The sequence below is a fragment of the Rattus rattus genome, chromosome 6 (genome assembly GCF_011064425.1).
Source record: "Rattus rattus isolate New Zealand chromosome 6, Rrattus_CSIRO_v1, whole genome shotgun sequence".
Taxonomy (NCBI): Eukaryota; Metazoa; Chordata; class Mammalia; order Rodentia; family Muridae; genus Rattus; species Rattus rattus.
Window position 1 is genome coordinate 140,370,288 of NC_046159.1, and position 19,569 is coordinate 140,389,856.

A 19,569-nucleotide genomic window follows, 5' to 3' on the forward strand; every position below is an offset into this window, starting at 1 on the left:
GACTTCATCGGGACCATCTCCCCATTTTAACTTGTAAAATAAAGGTTAGAGCCAGTAATTGGGCAGGGACAGGGAAGGTAGAGCTGAAGAGTTGGGGGGAGAGGGAGGAGAGAAGGGGTCTATGGAGAAAATGAGGTGGAAGGAAGATGGAGATAAAGCACGTGGTCTGGAGAAACTGCGAGTTCTGAGGAATCTTGTAGCTGGGGTAATAGAGTAATGTAGTGGTGGGTCTGCCCAATCTAGGCACACAACTTGCATTCATATTATTTGAGTTGTGTTTTCATTGCATGGGCTTAATCTGGGTTGGAGAATTTACCGCAACACAATTCTACCTAGACTAGCCAGAATTAACAAGCTAATGAATCACCAAAAAACCTTGACTCAATAAAGGGAGAATAATCGAGGAAGACAACTGTGGTAGTCTGAATGCTGCACATCCCCTATAGCCTCTGGCATTGGAATACGTGGTCCCCAGTTGGCATAGGCTGGATAGGTTTAGGAGGTGGGGTCTTGTGGAGGAAATATGTCATTGGGGCAAGGTTTGAGAATTTAAAGACTCATGCCATTCCTAGTTTTCTCTGTCTGCTTTGTGAATGTGGTTTAGGATGCCAATTCTCAAGTGCTGGGATTAAAGGTATGGGCCACCACTGCCCAACTGAGACCATTAATATATAGAGTGATTGTTGAGTGATACATATTTATGCTATTTGATCAATTAAGTAAGACTAACTAAATTTGCCAAAAGAATTTAAGACTTAGATTGATAAAATTAGAGATGAAGAGAGCCATCATGATAGATACAAATGAAATTCAAAACAATTACTAGGAGCTATCTTAATATATTCTGCTAAATTGGAAAGATCTAAAAATAAGTGGTTGAATGTTTAGATGTATATGACCTACAAAAATTAATCCAAGGCGAAACAAATACTTTTATAAACAATTAACAGAATTGATGCAGTAATAAAAACATCTGGAGGCAAATCTAGCTTTCCCTTATACAAACATAGCACATAGACATTGAAACTTAGAAAATACTTACTGACATTAGTTAGTTGTCTTTTGTGAAACTTTAAGCACTGAATAATGGAATGAAAGAAAACACTAAGCTTAAGACTCTGGAATAAAACCTGGATCCTGTTTCTGGACACCAAGATTCAGAACACATAGATAAAAAGCAAGGTGAGCCAGTCAGGTACCACACTGCCCAGGCAGGGCGACCATACCTGAGAACACCCCCATTCAGTGACATGCAGCCCGGGCTACAGAGCAAGCCTGAGATGACCCTCCAGCTTGGTGCCCACATGGGCCTGGCTGTGTAGTCCATGCTTCAGACAATCCCTGCCCAGTGATTGGGTGGGACATAACACACCTGAGATGACACCAGACACCCGGAGGCCCAGGCATCATTAAGATGGGCAAGGAAGTGGTGGGGAGATGGGAAGGAAGAGGGATGTTTGTACCAGGAAGGGAGGTGGAATTGTTGAGTGGTGAGAAAAGCCTGATGAGAGTGGCCAGTGATGCCAGCTGAGGTCATGGTGGTGTCCTGGCCCATGCTGCCACCCAGGGCCATGTCTAAGTTCATGGTCCTGCAACAGCAAGGGTCTGTTACTGCCAAAGGTCAGGCGGACATCTATAGTCTCCAACTGCAGTACTGAGGAGAGTGGGTCCCTCATCTGCCCGGGAAGCATAGCAGAGCTGGCCCTGGTTGCAGAGGGTTGTGAGTGAGCTGGTTCTGTGTGTGTAAGTGTGGGAAAGCTGGCCTGGCCATTTGTCTAATGTGTGGTGCTGTGGAAAGGGAGAGATTCCCTCCCTCACATCCCCTTCACCACCTGTGGACGATGGGAGAGCTGGCCCCAAGGTCATGAGTGCAGGAGAGCTGTCCCTGACACTCACTGCAACACTCAGGAGATCAGGCCCTCCATCTGGTCAGCACAGTAGAGCTGTCCATGGTTGCGGGGGGTGGGGGGGGTTAGAGGTGAGCCAGTTCCAAGGGCATAAGAGAGCTGGCACAGCCCCTCGATGAGTGTGGTACTTGGGAGAGCAGTCCACATCTCAACTGGACAGCAGGGCTGGCCTCCTGGGATGGATGCAGGTGAGTCAGCCTGAGGGCATGAGAGTGGAGGAGCTGGCTCTGCCCCTTGCTGGCTGCAGCATTGGGAGCACTGGGTGACCTAGTCAGGGCAATTGCTGGAGAGCTCTCCCACGGGGGTTTTGGTGTGGGGGAGCTGGGATGCTGACCCACTCAGCTACAGCCCAGGCCCAAATCCAGGACTTTAAGTTGACACTCCCCAACATCTACCCCATCTATGAACTGATGGAGAGTACATGGGGGCAGTCCTACAGATCCAAAACTACAGGATCCCCGTGATGGGAATCTAGTAGGACCCAGTATTGATAGTATAACAGAAGCTAGAGTCCTGGGACCAGACCAATGGACATACCGCAAAGAACATTTGCAAGTAAAGCTGATTAGACAAAAGGGCATACTTTGGATACACTGCTACACACCACAGCTTCTGCAACAAGAATTGTTTTTTGTCTGGGGATGGGGGTGTTGCCAGGGCAGAGGGCAAGTACAGTGGACGGGGAGATGAGCGCGATTAGGGTGAACAATGCAAACCTCACAAAGAATGAATAAAAAGTTGAAAAAAATTGAATAACAACCATGTACAGTTTACAATGGACTCAAACAATATTTGTATAAATTTTACAGGCTATTGATTACTAGGCTCTATGAGATCTAACATAAGTCATCTCAAACTTTTATATAAAATAGTAAAAGACTTGACACTACTTAACCCATTTTATGAAGCCATAATTATCCTGATACCAAAACTGCATGAAGACACAACAAAAAAAGAAAATTGTAGTTCAGTCTCTTTACTGAACATAAATTTAAAAAAATCTGCAGAAAATACTTGCAAACTGAATTCAGAAAAGCATAATTTGATTTATAATTCATATTGCAGAAAAAACACTTTGCTAGATTGTTAAAATTCTCTCAGATTCTGAGGTCCACTTCCTGCTCCTTGGTACCAGGAAAAGGGTCTGTACAGGCCTGAGTTTCATAGAAAGAAAAATATCAGCTTCTCTCTGCCTTGCTTATATCCATGTTACAACACACAGTGGTGGAAGCCGGGAGATAAACTCATGTAGATATACAGACTAATCCATAGGCAGGGTTGGGGAGCCAGGAAAGACACTCTTGTAGATACAGACTAATCCATACTGTGATGAGAAGGACTCTTAGGAAGGAATCCCCAAGTCCATTACATAACAGTCCTGGTGCTTCTGGAAAGGTCCAAGAAATCAATAAAGGAATATAGGAGAAATCTGTCTTATATTCAGTGAAGCTTAATGTTTGCTAGAACAGGGAAACTCAAGTTTTAATTATATCATATGGCCACATGTCACCATATTTCCAGGCCTATGACTATAATCATGTTGGGGTTTTTGCCTGTCAACTACTAGTTGACTTAACTTCCTTTTCCCTTTCCCCTAGTTCTTGAATTATAAGAAATTTAGAATGTATCAGAATTTTTGTCAACTTCACATTAGAAGAGTTGTGATGTCACTAAGGGATAGGAATTTTCAACTCAACTCAATTACATGGGGCCATTGTCCTCTATGTAATGAGTAACTCCTGAAATGTCATGTGCTCTATAAAGAGCATTTTAAAAGTACATATAATATTCAACCTCGGTAAAAGGGTTTCCTCCAGTCATATTCATTAGTGTGTTGGGTTTAATTAGTCCCCACTATTTACTCTATTTGCTGAAATAGTTCAGTGAACACGAGTCAGGTAACTATTTTTGTCAAGGAAAAAGACCAGTACTGTATGGTTAAAAATTTTTTTAATATACATGCAACAAATATAGTACATCAAGGCAACGGAATACAGACAGAAAGAGACTAAGCCGGCATTCTCTGTGGGGTTCTGAGAAATACACAGTACCACTGGTAATTAAAGACTGAGACGCTGTTCACTCATGCAAGCATTACAGACTGCATCTATCTCAGATCAACTGTAGAAACTCGGATTCCACAGTAGCAGATGAACTTCGTATCAAGAGCTCCAATAACGGAGGGAAAGCCATGGTCCTCAGGTGTCATGTCTCAGTCTGTGGTTTGCAGCAGGGATATGTCACAAACTAGTGTTTCTATGGGACAGAGATGAAAAAGTGTACCAACTGGGGAATCTTGTATTCCCTTCTACTTTATAAAAACGTATGAAAAGATCTTAACAATGTTCTATATCTGGAAAAAATCATAAATGACAGATGAGAGCAGGCCATGGTGATAAAGCGGTAAACACTTGGATAGTTCTTAGGGAAGTAGAGGCGTGCCCATGGCCAGCCTAAATTCCCAACATTCTCATGGCCTAAGTCTCCATGCAGCCTCCTGCAGGCCTGCTGTCTTGATTTGCTATTCCGGACACTATTTAAAAGTGGTCTTGGCCACCGTGTTCCTAAAAAACAGTTCAGAGCAGACAGAGGTGCTCTGCTTTAATGTCGCCTACTGGAAGAAAGCTCTCAGTGTGTTCTGAGCCACCCAATGCAGCGTCTACATCGAGCTGCAACATCTACATCAAGCTTCCAGGCTTCCATTGCCCCAGAAATTAGTGTCTGCACTGTCTCACATGTGACGCCGGTCACGTTACTATTGACTGATTCTACACCAGGAGACTGAGCTCCAAGCATTTCCCAGAACCTCCCTCCCCTACACACTTTGGGCACAAGGAATGAACGTGTGAGTTCAGCTCTCCTCAGGAAGCTTTCTAGGAGGGATAAGTGTCCTCCATGTCACAGCTGCTGTTTAAATATAAAAATTAACAGACAAGAGCGAGGACTGTGGCCCCTTCATGAACAGTGTAGGAAACATCTTTGGCACACTTGCTTTCCTCCTGTGACTCACTATAGAATATACACTTCGTTTTCAATACAGTGGAATTTTTAGGGACACATGTAGCTGTTTCAAAAAATGTAAAAAAAAAAAAAAGAGATTTGAAACACAACTGTTTGAAGAAAACCTGTTTTCCTACAGAAGAATAGGATTGTTAAACACTCAGATCAGTTTGAAAAATGAGAAATCACGGAATAGTGGTAATGGTTGTGAAACATCCAGTATAACTCGTGGTTGCACACAGGGAGAAATAGCACTGTGGCTCAGACATATATCCACAGTCAGTTATCCTGGTCACTCACAAGGTTGTTCTCTAAAAGTTCTCAAATCACTCATTAAACTGGAAACTTCCGATGTAAGAAATACCTTGCCAACATTTGTTTTGTATTTTGAAAGGTTTCCAATGTCTTAGGCACACTGGGGAAAATAAGTCTAAGAAATGCATTCATTTTTTATATATAAAATGCTTTTCCTTCATACCTTAAAATTAAGTCAGCAACCGCCTAAAAAGGCACATTTCTACAAAATTTATGAAATGCTAGAAGTTGGTACCAAATGACAAAAGGAAAACTTAAATAGCTGCGGCTGGAGACTTCCCCTCAAAGCATGTTACACAGACACAGAGCGCAGGAGTGCGTCATGAAATTACAGAGTTGCCTTTTGTGCAAATTTAACCACCAAATAAAGGAGTGAAAGAAACCATTAAGCTTAAGTCTCTGGAATAAAACCTGGATCTAGTCTCTGGACACCAAGACGCATTTAAACAAATATAAAAAATTGGTTGAATAACAACTATGTACACTTTATAATGGATTCAGACAATCTTTGTGAGACTTTTAAAGCCTATTGAACTTTAAACATCCTCAGTGACAAATGTACTAATTTAAAAAGAAAAATAGGGGAACTGCTATGCCTTTCCCTCGGAACTTTACCTGGGCTGGACTGAAATCTCCGAACGACAAAATGCTACGCATATACCAGAATATAAAATTTCAAAGATCTCCCAGCAGCCAAACTCATGTAAACAGGATATTTACAACACAGAAACTTTGGGTTTTTACGTAGTCTTTCAGGAAGGAGTCAGGCCTGGGCTTGTTATCTCCGTGGTGGGGCTTGCAAGGCAGTCATTGGATTTTAGGCTTGTTAGGGACTTGTAACTTGCCACTGATGTCAGTGACCCACAAAGGCCAAGAAGTGAGGGAGTATCTTCTTTACCTGGAAATTGAGATAAAAGCACACAAAAGTAACATCCTTTATGAATCACAGCAAGACCAAAAAAACCAGGAGCAACTCCCATAGCTTCTAGGGTAGTGACAATGTATCCATGTGGCTAAACCTATTTTACCTTGCAGTAGCTTCTAATTATCACCTTTAAAAGCATTAGTGTATTTATGTTTCTCTTAAAACTTCTTGGTATGGTAGGTTGAGATAATGAATTTTGGAGCAAAAATGTGCTGACTTACTTATTGAGATAGGTCTTTTTATGTCACCTTGGGTGTCCTGGAGCTCACTTTGTAGACCAGGTTGGCCTCAAAATCAGAGATCTTCCTACCTCTACTTCCCAAACACAGGGACTGAAAGCATGTGTCACCACTCCACCAGCTTCTGTTTTTGAAAATGTACTCACACTTTGTCACCCAGTAAAGAGGAAAGAATACCCAACTAAATAACAGTAACTGTGGCCAAACCAGAGAGTATGTGAGAATCCTGTACTTACATTAGGACGTACAGTAAACACAGACTTCTCCTGACCAGACATTATCACTTGCTGACCATTTAGTGTCTCCTGAGCACTAGGATCTGTGCTTTAAATCGCCGGTGTTTTGAGTCTTATTTCTGGTGTGTGTGCACAGAGTGTGTGAAAAGGCACTCCCAGGAGTTGGTGTTCCTGTTCCACTAAGCATCTCCAATGCAGAACTGAACAGGAAGAAGTTCGGGACTATCCATTCACGGCTTGCCTGAGTAAGTGCTCACAGCCTCAGCTATATGAAACCCTGCCTTAAAAATAAAACAAAAAATTCTGACACTACTATGAGCAACTAAATTTACTTTTACTCTTTTTTTTACAGATAGATAAGAGAAAGAGGCAATTTTTTAAAATGCATGCTTAAAATCTAAAAGAAGCAATTAAAAAACCTAAAAAAAGAAATTGAGAAAATAATTTGGTTTACAATATGATCCAAAAGAATGGCATACTCAGAAGTGAATAATAAAATAATTGGACACTTAAAATTTTCTACCATATGTAGTCTACTCTGGAGAGACTAGACAAATGCTACTCTCAGGCTCAATGAGAGAAACCCTCCTTACAGTGAATGGAGGTAACGCAGAGATCTGTAACATACAAGACAAAAAGAACAAAAAGAAGTAAGCGCTCACCCTGACCAAGACTTTTATACTACACTTTTGTAACATTTCCAGAAGGGGGAGCACAAAACATGTAAGAAGCAAAGGCCTTTTGAACTGCCAATTTCTAAGCACACACATGGTCTGAGCAATCATAAACTCTGAGCGACTGTGCCTTCTCCTGCTGGGCCCACACAGCAATGGGGCTCCCTAACAGTCATAGCGAGGAAGGCGCTCACAGGGCCCTACCACTTACTGCTGATTTATTGGCAGCTAATAGATTCTGGAGAGTAGGAGGGCATAGTGTCCAGTTGTATAGCCCCTGGTAAGCACACCAGGCCCTGAAGAAGAGTTCTAAACACGGGATCGCACAGACCACCCTAGTTAAACTCTGTGGGACACAAAACAAACAAGACTCATGAGTGTGAGGGAAAGATTTGTGAGGAAGAGGAGGGACTTGCAGGTATGAGAGAGAAATGAGAGGCTAAAGGGGAAACCAGGATTAAAACATGTATGGAATGCCATGAACACAACTTATTAGGGATTAGTAAAACTTAATTATTCTTAATGTTTATCTGTTTGAATGTGGGACTTATCTGTAATCCTAGATGCCAGAGGCAGAGTCAAAAGGGTTACAAGTTTAAAGCCAGTGTGGGCCACATTGCTATGATGAACACCATGACCAAAACCAAGTTGGTTAGGAAAGGGTTTAATCAGCTTACACTTCCACATCATAGTTCATCACTGAAGGAAGTCAAGGCAGTAACTCAAACAGGGCAGGCACCTGGATGCAGGAGCTGATGCAGAGGCCATGGAGGGTGCTGCTTACTGTCTTGCTCAGCCTGTTCTCCTCTAGAACCTAAGACCATTAGCTCAGGATGGCACCCCCCACAATGGGCCGGGCCCTCCCTACTAATTAAGAAAATGCTCTACAGGTTTGCCCACTGCCCAAGCCTACGGAGGCCTTTTCTAGTTGCAGTTTCCTCCTCTCTATGACTTCAGCTCGAGTCGAATGGGTGTAAAGCAGCCAGCACACTACCTTCACCGATGAAATTCAATGAGTCTTGCTTTCCATCGCCTTCTTGTGAGTGGCTGGGATCCAATGAGGCCTGAGAAAGGCTGACTTCTGCTGATAACTGGTCAAGGCTTTGGTAACTCTTACTGAAAATAAGGATAAAAAAATTATTGCAATTTCTTGTTACAACAGAGAATATCTTTTGACAGACCTCAATGGTTAATAATGCATTAAAATTGTGGCTAATTTTCTCATGTCTTCCCTAAATTTTGCCTTTATCATGGTTTCTCCGTGTGATTTCCATTACACTTTTCTCCTTACCTATTCTGGAAGCTCACCTAGTTTGTTCATTGAAAAACAGAAAAGAGCAGTAATATTTCAAGCAATTCAACACTATCAAGTTGATTATTTATTATCCAGACAATTAAAATAGGTCTTATAATTAGGTTATTATAATTTTAAAGTAGGAGCAGAAAATCTAAGGAATACTACCAATAAAGAAACAAATGGCACAATTTAATAATGACCTATCATTTCAAGCACTTCAAGATTCCTTAGTGCCTTGAAATAGGCACTGACAGCTGATATATTCAACAAAGACACTATAAATTACTGTAATTGAAGTTTAAATTTTTGACTAATAAATATTTATTATATTAACATATCATCAAGATAATCCTTCCGTGATCCAATTGATGTTTTAAGACCCCTTGTATTATGCTAAGTGCTTAGATTAATTATATCAGAGGATATTTCAGTCAGGAGTGAAAGGTTAACAAAAGCTTATTATTAACCTTTCCTCAAATTTAGTTTTCAGGATAAGGCTAACAAAAAGATATGTTCAGGTTTGGTGTCCTTTGCAGTTGGTGTAAAATTGGAATTGATCACCATTTACTAAATAAAGTGGAAGTGGACTAAGAAAAGTAGGTTTTCCAAGCTGAATATCTCTCAGATCCTACATAAATCCACAAATACATATTTTATAATAGTATTTACAAGCACATATGAAGCAAATGATATCTTTCCTAGTTGTATGTATACATATGTATATATACATGTGTGTGCATACACACACACACACACACACACACACACACACACACACACATGGGTAGACCTAGTCTTAGATCTGCAAGGTACATACATTTAAAATGTTTCAAAATATGCCAAGAAGTGCTTGCTGACAGGAGCCAGATATGGGTGTTTCCTGAGAACCTCTGCCAGAGCCCTACTGATACAGATGAGGATGGTTACAGCTAATCATTGGACTGAACAAGGGGACCCCAATGGAGGAGTTAAAGACTTAAGGAGCTGCTGAAGGGGTTTGCAACACCATAGGAAGAACAACAATATCAACCAACCAGAACCCCCACCAGAGCTCCTAGGGACTAAACCACCAATCAATGAGTACACATGGAGGGACCCATGACTCCAGCCACATGTGTAGTGTACAGGATGGCATTGTCCAGCATCAATAGAAGGAAAAGTTCTTGGTCCTGTGAAGACTCATTTCTCCAATGTAGGGTAATGCCAGGTCGTTGAGGTTGGATTGGGTGGGTGGGAGTGGGATCGTCCTCATAGAAGCAGGGGGAGGGGGGGAGAGGGTATGGGAGAGGGGAGGAAAGGGGGTAACATTTGAAATGTAAATACATAAAATATCCAAGAAAAAATAAAATTTAAAAAAATGTTTCAAAATGCTGGGTTTAGTGGTGCATTGCCTTTAATCTCAGCACTTGGGAGGCAGAAGCAAGAATTTTTGTGAGTTCATGACCAGTGTAGTTTACATAGCAGTTCTACCTACAGCTACACAGTGAGATACTGTCTCATGGAAAAAGTTTTGAATACTTATGTCCAGATATCACCTTGTGCTATCCAGGACTAATAAATAAATTGAGGAGGAAAAGGGAAAATGTTTCTTCAACAAACAAGTATATTTTTTATAATAAAAATTTGAAAAATTGCATTGATAATAACAACCAAAACAATAACAACAAAGGCAGGGAACAATAAGTTTACTAAAATAGTAATTACTTTAAATAGTTGTTATTTATTTTCCATCAATTATGTTAAAGTAAAATTTTATAGCTGCCATGATGATAGAATCCATGTATCAGGAATCCATTTTTTCTGTCTCAGAAATGCAAAATGAGGTGGCAGAATGACTTTACTAGCAATGCAAACAGGGCCCTCAATTTATAATATAATGACTCCTCAAATGTCTATATATAAAAGTTCTTAGTTATTTTAAGTCAGTAAATTTCTGATACAGCAGATTCTTCATAATTACATGCTAGACAATAAAGCTTATAGTGCACTTGGTACATGCTAAAACACAGTGCTATACATTTAAATTAAAAACGTGACTCATGTGTATAAGCATATATACACATATAAGACTTATTCAATACTCAAAGGTACTTTAGATAATTAATTACCTCTCTTCTTTGTTGAAAGGTCATACATAGAGTAAATGATCTTAGCCATTGGGCATTGGACTAACCTTTTGTCCTAGCTACTTCATCTCCACTCTAACATCAGAAGGAAGGATCTGCCTTCCTATTTTATTAGACTTTTCTCAACATGCAGGTTCATTTGCTGAGACACACCCTGAGAACTGCATCCAATCACTCTGTCCCTGTAAACTTCACTGGACAGAGGATGGTAAAAACATGGGTTTTTGTGTGTGTGTACACCTGTGCACCCACAGGCATCAAAGCAGGCACATATCCCTCTACAGACCTCTCCACCTTACTCGGAGAGACCAGGGTTCTCTCTGAAATGGGCTTGCTGTTTCAGTAAAGCTGACTCTTGAAATCTACCCCACCCTATGCTGGGGGTCATAGACATGAGCAGCTATGTCCATCTTTCAACATGGGTGCTGGAGACTCAAACTCTAGCCCCCATGCTTCCAGACCAAGCACTTTTATCCACTCAGCCATTTTCCTTGCCTTAGAACACAGGACGCTACTGAGTAATTTCAGACATTTCTTCATAAATTATTTTCTATGTTCAACTTGTAGAATTCTTGCTTTTAAGAAACATTTAAAAATGAAATACTCATAAGCAAAGGCAGGAGTTCATTGAAAACTGTAATCGTGGGGTTTGGCAGCACGTACTTACAACAGTCTCCAGGCCTCCAGCTTACCAGAGGGAGGAAGTGTTGAAAGCCATCCCGGGGATAACAATGTTAGATGAGCTTCTCACATAGCTCAAGGTCAGAGGGACACCCGAGAATCCAAAGCAATGCTAAACCTTTTCTTTAGTTTTTTACAGTTAGCAACAATCCTTGAGTTTAAAGTTCCTACTTAATCAAATGAAATGAAAGTAGAAACAGAATTTAGAAGCAACGATGCTTTAAAACAACAAGCATTTCATCCTGAAATTAAACACTTTATTAATAAGACATTACAGCAGTACCTTATGATACACTCTACCTCCCTTACTGAAGATGAAGATAAAGCCACCAGCAGAGAGGAGACTTCAGCCTCAGATATCAAAAAATAGGGTTTAGATAATGCAATCCTACCCGATTTCTAGTAAGACTCATTCTCATAACCATTTGCAGGTTTGTGGTAAACTATCTATGGAAGCTCTCTCATTAAAAGGCCATAGCTAAGTCCTGAGAATCCTAGATACAATAACATCATAAGATTGAAATGTATCCACAGAGATACATAAACTATATTGCTATTTCTCAGAACAGAATTTTTATATAATAAGTAGTTTAAGTATATAAAAATGAGAACCCAAAACTGCATATATTCTGACAACACAAAAACTTGTAGTTTAATATGTGTAACTATGTTAAATTTAATTTAAACTTGTAAGAATGGTATCATATGTCACTGGTAGTCTTATCTCAGTCAATGACAGAACTGATGATATCATTTTTATATTATGTATTTGCTTAAAAGGTGTTCTGACGTCAGTCAGTCCTGTCATCTGGTAGTCAGTGAACACTACACTGTGTGAGTCACAGAGGGAAGTAAGTCTCATCCACAGGGAGGAAGGAGAGCATGCACGTGATCACTGCCATCCACAGACTCAGAGAGGCTCAGGATTTAGGAGGGCTCACGGGGGGGTGGGGTGGAGGGGAGCATGGATCTCCCTGTGAAGGAGAAATAGGAACTGGAAGGATCAGATTGGGGAAGAGAAGGATGGAGGGAGAGAGTATGGAGAGAGACAGCTAGAATTAAAGGGCATTTAGGGGGTGATATGGAAACCTAGTGCAGTGGAAACTTCCTGTACTTACAAGGGAGACCCTAGCAAGGACTCCTAATACTGGAGGATATGGAGCTTGAACAAGCTTCTTCTGTAACTAGGCAAGGCTTTCAGTGGTGGGACTGGACATCAACCAAGCTACAAAACCTTTGAACTATAACCTGTCCTGCCTCAAGATGTGCTGGGATGATGGAGGCTCAGAACTAGTAGGAATGGCGAACCAATGACTGGTCTAACTTGAGGCCCAAGCCATGAGAGGGAACCTGTGCCTGACACTGCCTAGATGGCCAAGAACTAGAAGCTGGAAAGCCCAGAGACCTAAAAGTAGAACCAAAACATGATGGGGAAAATCCACCACCACCACCACAGCCAACAAAATCCAAGTCAATTTAATGATTCCTAATGATACTCTGCTATACTCATAACTGGCACCTACCCCAGTTGTCATTAGGGAGGCTTCTTTTTGCAGCTGATGGGAGCAGATGAAATGAGACACTGGGTGGATCTTGAGAAACCTCATGGAAGAGGGGGGAAGGAAGGATTGTAGGACCCAGAGGTGTTAGGACACAAGAAGAACACGGCCCACAGAATCAACTAAGCAAGGCTCGCAGGGGCTCATGGAGACTGGAGTGGCAAGCACAGAGCATGTACTAGGTCTTCTGCTATACAGTGTGGTCGCTTAGCTTGGGGTTTTTGTGGGGCTTCTAATAGTGGAAATGGTGTCTCTGACTTTTGCCTGTTCTTGGGACTCTTTTCCTCCTCTTGGGTTGCCTTGTCCAGCCTTGATATGAGAGTTTGTGCCTACTCTTATTGTATCTTACTATACTGTGCATGGTGGATATCCCTGGGAGGCCTGTTCTTTTCTGAAGGGAAATGGAGGAGTGGTGGATCTGGGCGGGGGAGGGAAGATCAGGGGCTGGGGAACTGGGAAGAGAAAAGGGAGAGGAGGCTGTGGTCAGGATGGACTGTATGAAAGACTAAAGAAAACAAAGAAAAGGAAAATCATGTGTATAATAGTCACAGGATTATGTATGCACATGGACATAAAGAAGCTAATTTTATCTCTTGTTTTCTCATAGGGATGCGTTTAATAAAATTGTCGAGGTTGGAGAGATGCTCAGCTGCTAAGAGCATTGGCTGTTCTTCCAGAGGATCCAGGCTCATTTCCCAGCATCCACCTGGCAACTTAGACCTGTCCGTAACTCCAGTTCCAGGGAATCTGGCACCATCACCCGGACACACATGCACTAGTGTGCAAAAACATAATCAAATAAAATTACATTTATAAAACTACAATTGCCGTTTGCTGTAACAGAATATCTACTGACTCAATCTACCCTACCATAGGAGGCAGGAAAAACTTGATAGGAGACGATCCACATGACACACACATTCTGAAATATTTTTGCAGCCTCAGTGCCTTAGAGACCATAATTCCATAAATATTCAAAAAACACACATGGGAAAATCCTAAAACATGTAAAGTAAGAATTCTTAAGAAAAACTAAAAAGCTCACTAGATCATGAAAAAGCATCCGGAGTCAGGACTGTCATAACTTTGCAGTCTGTGTGGCAGCCAGGCTGAGAGCCAATGATATATTTAAAGGATTAAAAAGCTTAAGAAGGGGCAGCAGAGTATGGCTCAGCAGGTACAGGTACTTGTCACCAAGTCTGAAAACCAGAGTTTGATCCCAGTATCCGAGAGAGAATTTACTCCCACACACATACCTCTACGAGCTAAATAAATGCTAAGTAACAAATAAATGCATGTTAAAAATGTATAAGAGGGAAGTAGAAACTTGATGCTGACGAATCTGAACTTGTGGGTGAGAATGAGTGAGGGAGATAGTACTTTAACAAGATATAGCAACTGATAATTAGAGGAGCTCAGGTGACCTAGACTTCACGTATAAAAAGGATAGTGAATCAAAACTGTGGTGGCTTGGAGAGGTATGGCCTCCACAGATTCATGTGTTTGAATGCTTGGGCATAGGGAATGGTACTATTAGGAGGTGTGGCCTTGTTAGAGGAAGTCTGTCATTGTGGAGGCTGGCTTTGGAACTAGTGTGGTACACAGTCTCCTCCGCTGCCTTTGGATCTAGATGTAGAGCTCTAGCTCCTTTTCCACTGCCACGTGTACCTGCACACCGCCATGCTTCCTACTACGATAATGGACTAAACCTTTGAAACTGTAAGCCACTTCCAATTAAATCCTTTCCTTTATAAGAGTTGCCTTGGCATCAATGGGATGAGAGGCCCTTGTCCTGTCAAGGCTCAATGTCCCAGTGTAGGGGAATGCCAGGGTGGGGAAGTGGAGGGGGTGGGTGAGTGTGTGTGGGAGCACCCTCATAGAAGCAGGGGGAGGGGTGAGATAGCGGGTTCCTGGAGGGAAAACCAGAAAAGGGGATAACATTTGAAATGTAAATTAAAAAAAATCCAATAAAGAAAAAAAGTAACAACACACACACACCAAACTGAGACTCACTTCATTCTCTATAGCTTTCCTAAGAACCTACCGGCTATCAGTGGCCATCTGTTCTTAATTTTATAATCTTTCTATTGCTCAATACATCCTTATTTTTCCCAGAAATCTACACTAAAATATAAAGACTAAATTAAAAAGAAAAAGTTAAAAAAAAGAAAAAAGAGTTAAGAGTTGCCTTGGTCACGGTGTCTCTTCACAGCAATGGAAACCCTAAGATAAAAAGCTACAGGAAGTAAAGAGTAAACACTTATTATATGTTGTGTTATGAATACATATCTAATATGTTTAGTTCCTGTTGAGATTTTACTGTGAACCTAATGTTTTTCGGGTCTCAATTTGTTTTTGAGACAGGGTGTCACTATGTAGGCCTGGAGCTGACTCTGAAGACCAGGCTGGCCTCATTCCACAGAGCTCTACCTCTGCCTCTCAAGTACTGGAACTATGGGCAGGCACCTCCACACCTGGCTTTATCAATTTTTACCATACTGCCATGAGTGAAATAAAGAAAGTAGGAGTCCTATATTTAAAGTTTAATAAACAGTATAATAGAAATAAATTTCATATCTGTTGTGAGAGGGGTCCTTCTGTGATTATGAATTTTAACCCAGTTATCCAGTAGCTTACTTTACAATTTCTATATGTAAATTAAATATAAAAAGCCCAACGAATTAATTAAATCAGAACTGTACACTGTGAAGTAACTAAGCAGAGGGGCCATCAGTCAAGGGTGCCATCACTTCTTTTGGTTTCTAGTAACAAACTATAATGGTCGGTTTCTATCCAAACTTATACCTAACTTAGGCCTATACATTTTAGTAACAATCTAATCTTCAGCCAACCCAAAGGGCCAACTTGTCACATCACCCCCAAAGAAGACCTGTGCCTCTTCCCTCTAGGACAACCTAACAGAAGATGCTTCTGTTCTGCTCTCTGATTCCTTAGAGAACTATTGCTTCTGTAGCTGGGTAGGCTTCTCAGAACTTGCTGGAAGCCTAAATAGATGCTGTTAGGCCCAACTTGTCCCAAGACTTCTTGAATACATCTTAGGTTAGCTGGTAGGATGATCTCACAGAGCTTTGGGCACGGTACCTCTGTTGCTGGAGAAACTTACTAACACCAAGACTATTAAATTGTAGGGCCAGCTACAGAGCTGATAATATTTATTTAAAGAAACCTAGACACCTCCCATAATCTGAAGGTTATCATAAATGATGAAAATATCTGATTAGCTTTAAACATTTATAGAAAGCTCCCTATCCTGAAAACCCAGACCTATATGTTTAAATGAAGTAGTTGGAACTACATACTCAGAAGATTAAATCAAATTTCTGTAAGACTCAGAAAGCAGATCTTGGAATGTGAGATAGACATATATTCCTTTGTGCACAAGACTAATGAAAAAAATCGTGTCAACCATTAATAGTCATTGAGAAGCTATTAAGGACAAGACAATGGATTTGACACTTAGGCCCTACTCTCAGTATTGAACATACAGAGAGAGAAGTTAAGGGAAGGAGGCATCACCCGGTGTTACACAGTAATCAGTCAGCAGTAGCTATTGACGATACTGGGTTTGAGCTCCAGGCTGAGACTCCTCCACACTACAGGATACCTGGACAGCTGAGGGACAGCAAGCTCATCTACACAGCAAGAATATATAAGGACAAGTCAGGCAAATGAGATAACACTAGAAAAGGGTATTTTCCCTTCTCCAATGACTTGTGAGTCAAGGACAACTTTAAACTCATGCTGAGCAGGGGAACAAGGCTTTCCCCTTGCCTTTGTGTAAGACTGTAATCACTTGGGGTGCTTCAATGTTGCTTTGTAAATAAGTTACCATTATACATGCAGATGCAAACTAGCAATAAATATTCCACTTATGGTCTTTTTTTTAACCTTTATTTATTTATTACTAATGAGAGTGTGTGTGTGTGTGTCTGTGTGTGTGTACATGGCTAAACCAGACACACTTTGGGTTCTTTTTTAAAAAAAAAATATATATATACACACACATACATATATATTTAAATATATATATAATGTTTTACTCTAGTATCCACTGGCTTATATTGATATACAAATGGCAAAATAGTCAGCCATTTTACATCATCACATATTTCAGGAAGTAACCCAATTTTACAGAAAATTGTGAAGTTAATCTATATGCCTTTTACTCTTTTTTTCTCTCCATCTTTATTAACTTGGGTATTTCTTATTTACATTTCAATTGTTATTACCATTCCCAGTTTCTAGGCAAACATCCCCCTAACCCCTCTCCCTCCCTTTCTATATGGGCTTCCCCTCCCCATCCTCCCCCCATTACTGCCCCCCCCCAACAATCACGTTCACTGGGGGTTCAGTCTTGGCAGGACCAAGGGCTTCCCCTTCCACTGGTGCTCTTAGTAGGCTATTCATTGCTACCTATGAGGTTGGAGCCCAGGGTCAGTCCATGTACAGTCTTTGGGTAGTGGCTTAGTCCCTGGAAGCTCTGGTTGGTTGGCACCGTTGTTCATATGGGGTCTCGAGCCCCTTCAAGCTCTTTCAGGCCTTTCTCTGACTCCTTCAACGGGGGTCCTGTTCTCAGTTCAGTGGTTTAATGATGGCATTCGCCTATGTATTTGCTGTATTCTGGGTGTGTCTCTCAGGAGAGATCTATATCCATTCCTGTCGGCCTGCACTTCTTTGCTTCATCCATCTTATCTAGTTTGGTGGCTGTATATGTATGGGCCACATGTGGGGCAGGCTCTGAATGGGCGTTTCTTCAGCCTCTGTTCTAAACTTTGCCTCCCTATCACTTTGGGTTCTTTTTTTTTTTTTTTTTTTTTTTTTTTTTTTTTAGCTGGGGACTGAACCTTTGTGCTTGCTAGGCAAGCAATCTACCACTGAGCTAAATCCCCAACCCCCACTTTGGGTTCTTTATTGACTCCTCTAAAGGTATCTCTGTGGACAGGTTAAAGTATAGATCTTTGGCTAAAATATTTTACTTCCTTTTTTTAAACCTTTTGACAATGAAGTGGATGTTGTGAAGAAAGCCTGTGATTTTGCAGATTTAATATAGTCACACTGTGTCTGTTCATGTTTGTGTGTGGGGGTATTAGTACATGATTGGTGGTGTGAGGGCAATTTTGGGTACTACTCCACAGGAGTGTCTACCTTTTTTTTTTTTAAAAAAAGGACCCAAGGATTACCAATTAGGCTGGGCTAGTTGGCTCATTAGACACAGGATCCACCTGACTCTGCCTCCCCAAGCTTGAGATGACAAGTACCAGGCAGTACATCCGGCTTTTATATGGAGACGAGGGATCAAATATAGGTCCTCATGCTGGCACAGTTAACACTTTAATGACTGAGCTCAGCCCACTGCTCCTGTCACAACAGTAAGCATGTGTACACGAAACATACATGTATATGTAATCATGTGTGTATGCACACCTAGGTTCACATGTAATGTTTGAGACAGAATCTCTTAGGTAGGACAAAACTAGCTGGTTAGTGGTTTCCACAATCTTCCTGTCCTTGCCTCCACAGGGATAGGATTACGGGTGCATCCCCCACTGACTTGTGGGGTAAAGGGGTTCAAAACTCAGGTCCTCACACTTGAACATAAAGTAATTTATCAACCAACCTATCTCCCCAGCTCATCTCTGCAAATTTAAGAGCTCTCATGTGCTACATATAACATATACAATGTATTTCTATAAATTATGTTTTTAATTATAAATTTAAAATACAAATATTATTCTATCAATTAAGTGTGACGCAAAAGGTAAAACTTATACTTGGCATAGGAAATAGCTACTGTAACACTCATGTTTACTCATGTAAACACTTACATGAGTATATGAAGGAACTCTAGGCTAATTCATAGAATGGCCAAAGTCATTCCTTGAATCATTTGAAATAATTTAATAGATGAAAAGGATTTTTCTGATTTATTTCACAGAGTCTTCTCTGCTCTACTTATCTCTAACAATTGATAAAACAAGAAAAAGCTTGTCTCTAATACCACTTTTAATAACGTAAGGTCAAATTTAATTTGCATACTATCTTTGATAGACAACAACTCCCAAAATCATGAGAAAAGAATGTGGAAGTTATGCTTTTGCTAAGACATGATTATGTCTGTTTGAGTAACAAGTCAAGAAGCAGAAAATCCAGCTGAATGCTAGCCAGCCAGAAACACACAGTGACTCATTACCTAGTAGGGTGCTCTAAGAAGCACGGGCAAGACTGTGTGACCTTGCCAATGACCTCTAAGCCAGGGACGCTAAAGTAGAACAGATAAAGGAAGAGAGGAAATATGAAGGGTTAGTGGGAGGGAGATAAGAACAGCCATACAACCAACCAGAGCTCCCAGGGACTAAATCACTACCCAAAGAGTGGGTACATGGACAGACCCATGGCTCCAGCTGCATATGCAGCAGAGGATGGCCTTGTTTGGCACCAATGGAAGGGGAAGTCCTTGTCCTACCAAGGCTGGATCCCTCAGTATAGGGGAATATCAGGGGCGCAAAAAGGGGTGGGTAGGGAGGGGAGACACCCTTATAGAAGAAGGAGGGGGGATGGGATAGGGGGCTTATGGATGGGAAACAGGAAA

The 19,569-nt window shown here is 41.1% G+C and overlaps 1 protein-coding gene across 2 annotated transcripts in view; it reads right to left on the bottom strand.

Annotated features, from left to right (window-relative positions):
- Positions 1 to 3,840: 3,840 nt before the first annotated feature.
- The window catches only part of Rundc3b (RUN domain containing 3B), a 129,326-nt gene continuing 113,597 nt past the window's right edge, over positions 3,841 to 19,569 (bottom strand). Inside the window, exons 9-10 of one of the 2 annotated variants that reach the window (XM_032907030.1) lie at positions 8,291 to 8,412; positions 3,841 to 6,120 (exon numbers count right to left, since the gene is read on the bottom strand). In XM_032907030.1, the coding sequence (XP_032762921.1) occupies positions 5,975 to 6,120; positions 8,291 to 8,412 (268 nt within the window). In that variant the 3' untranslated portion in view covers positions 3,841 to 5,974. The remainder of the gene's footprint in view (positions 6,121 to 8,290; positions 8,413 to 19,569) is intronic. The other variant, XM_032907029.1, reaches the window with a different exon arrangement.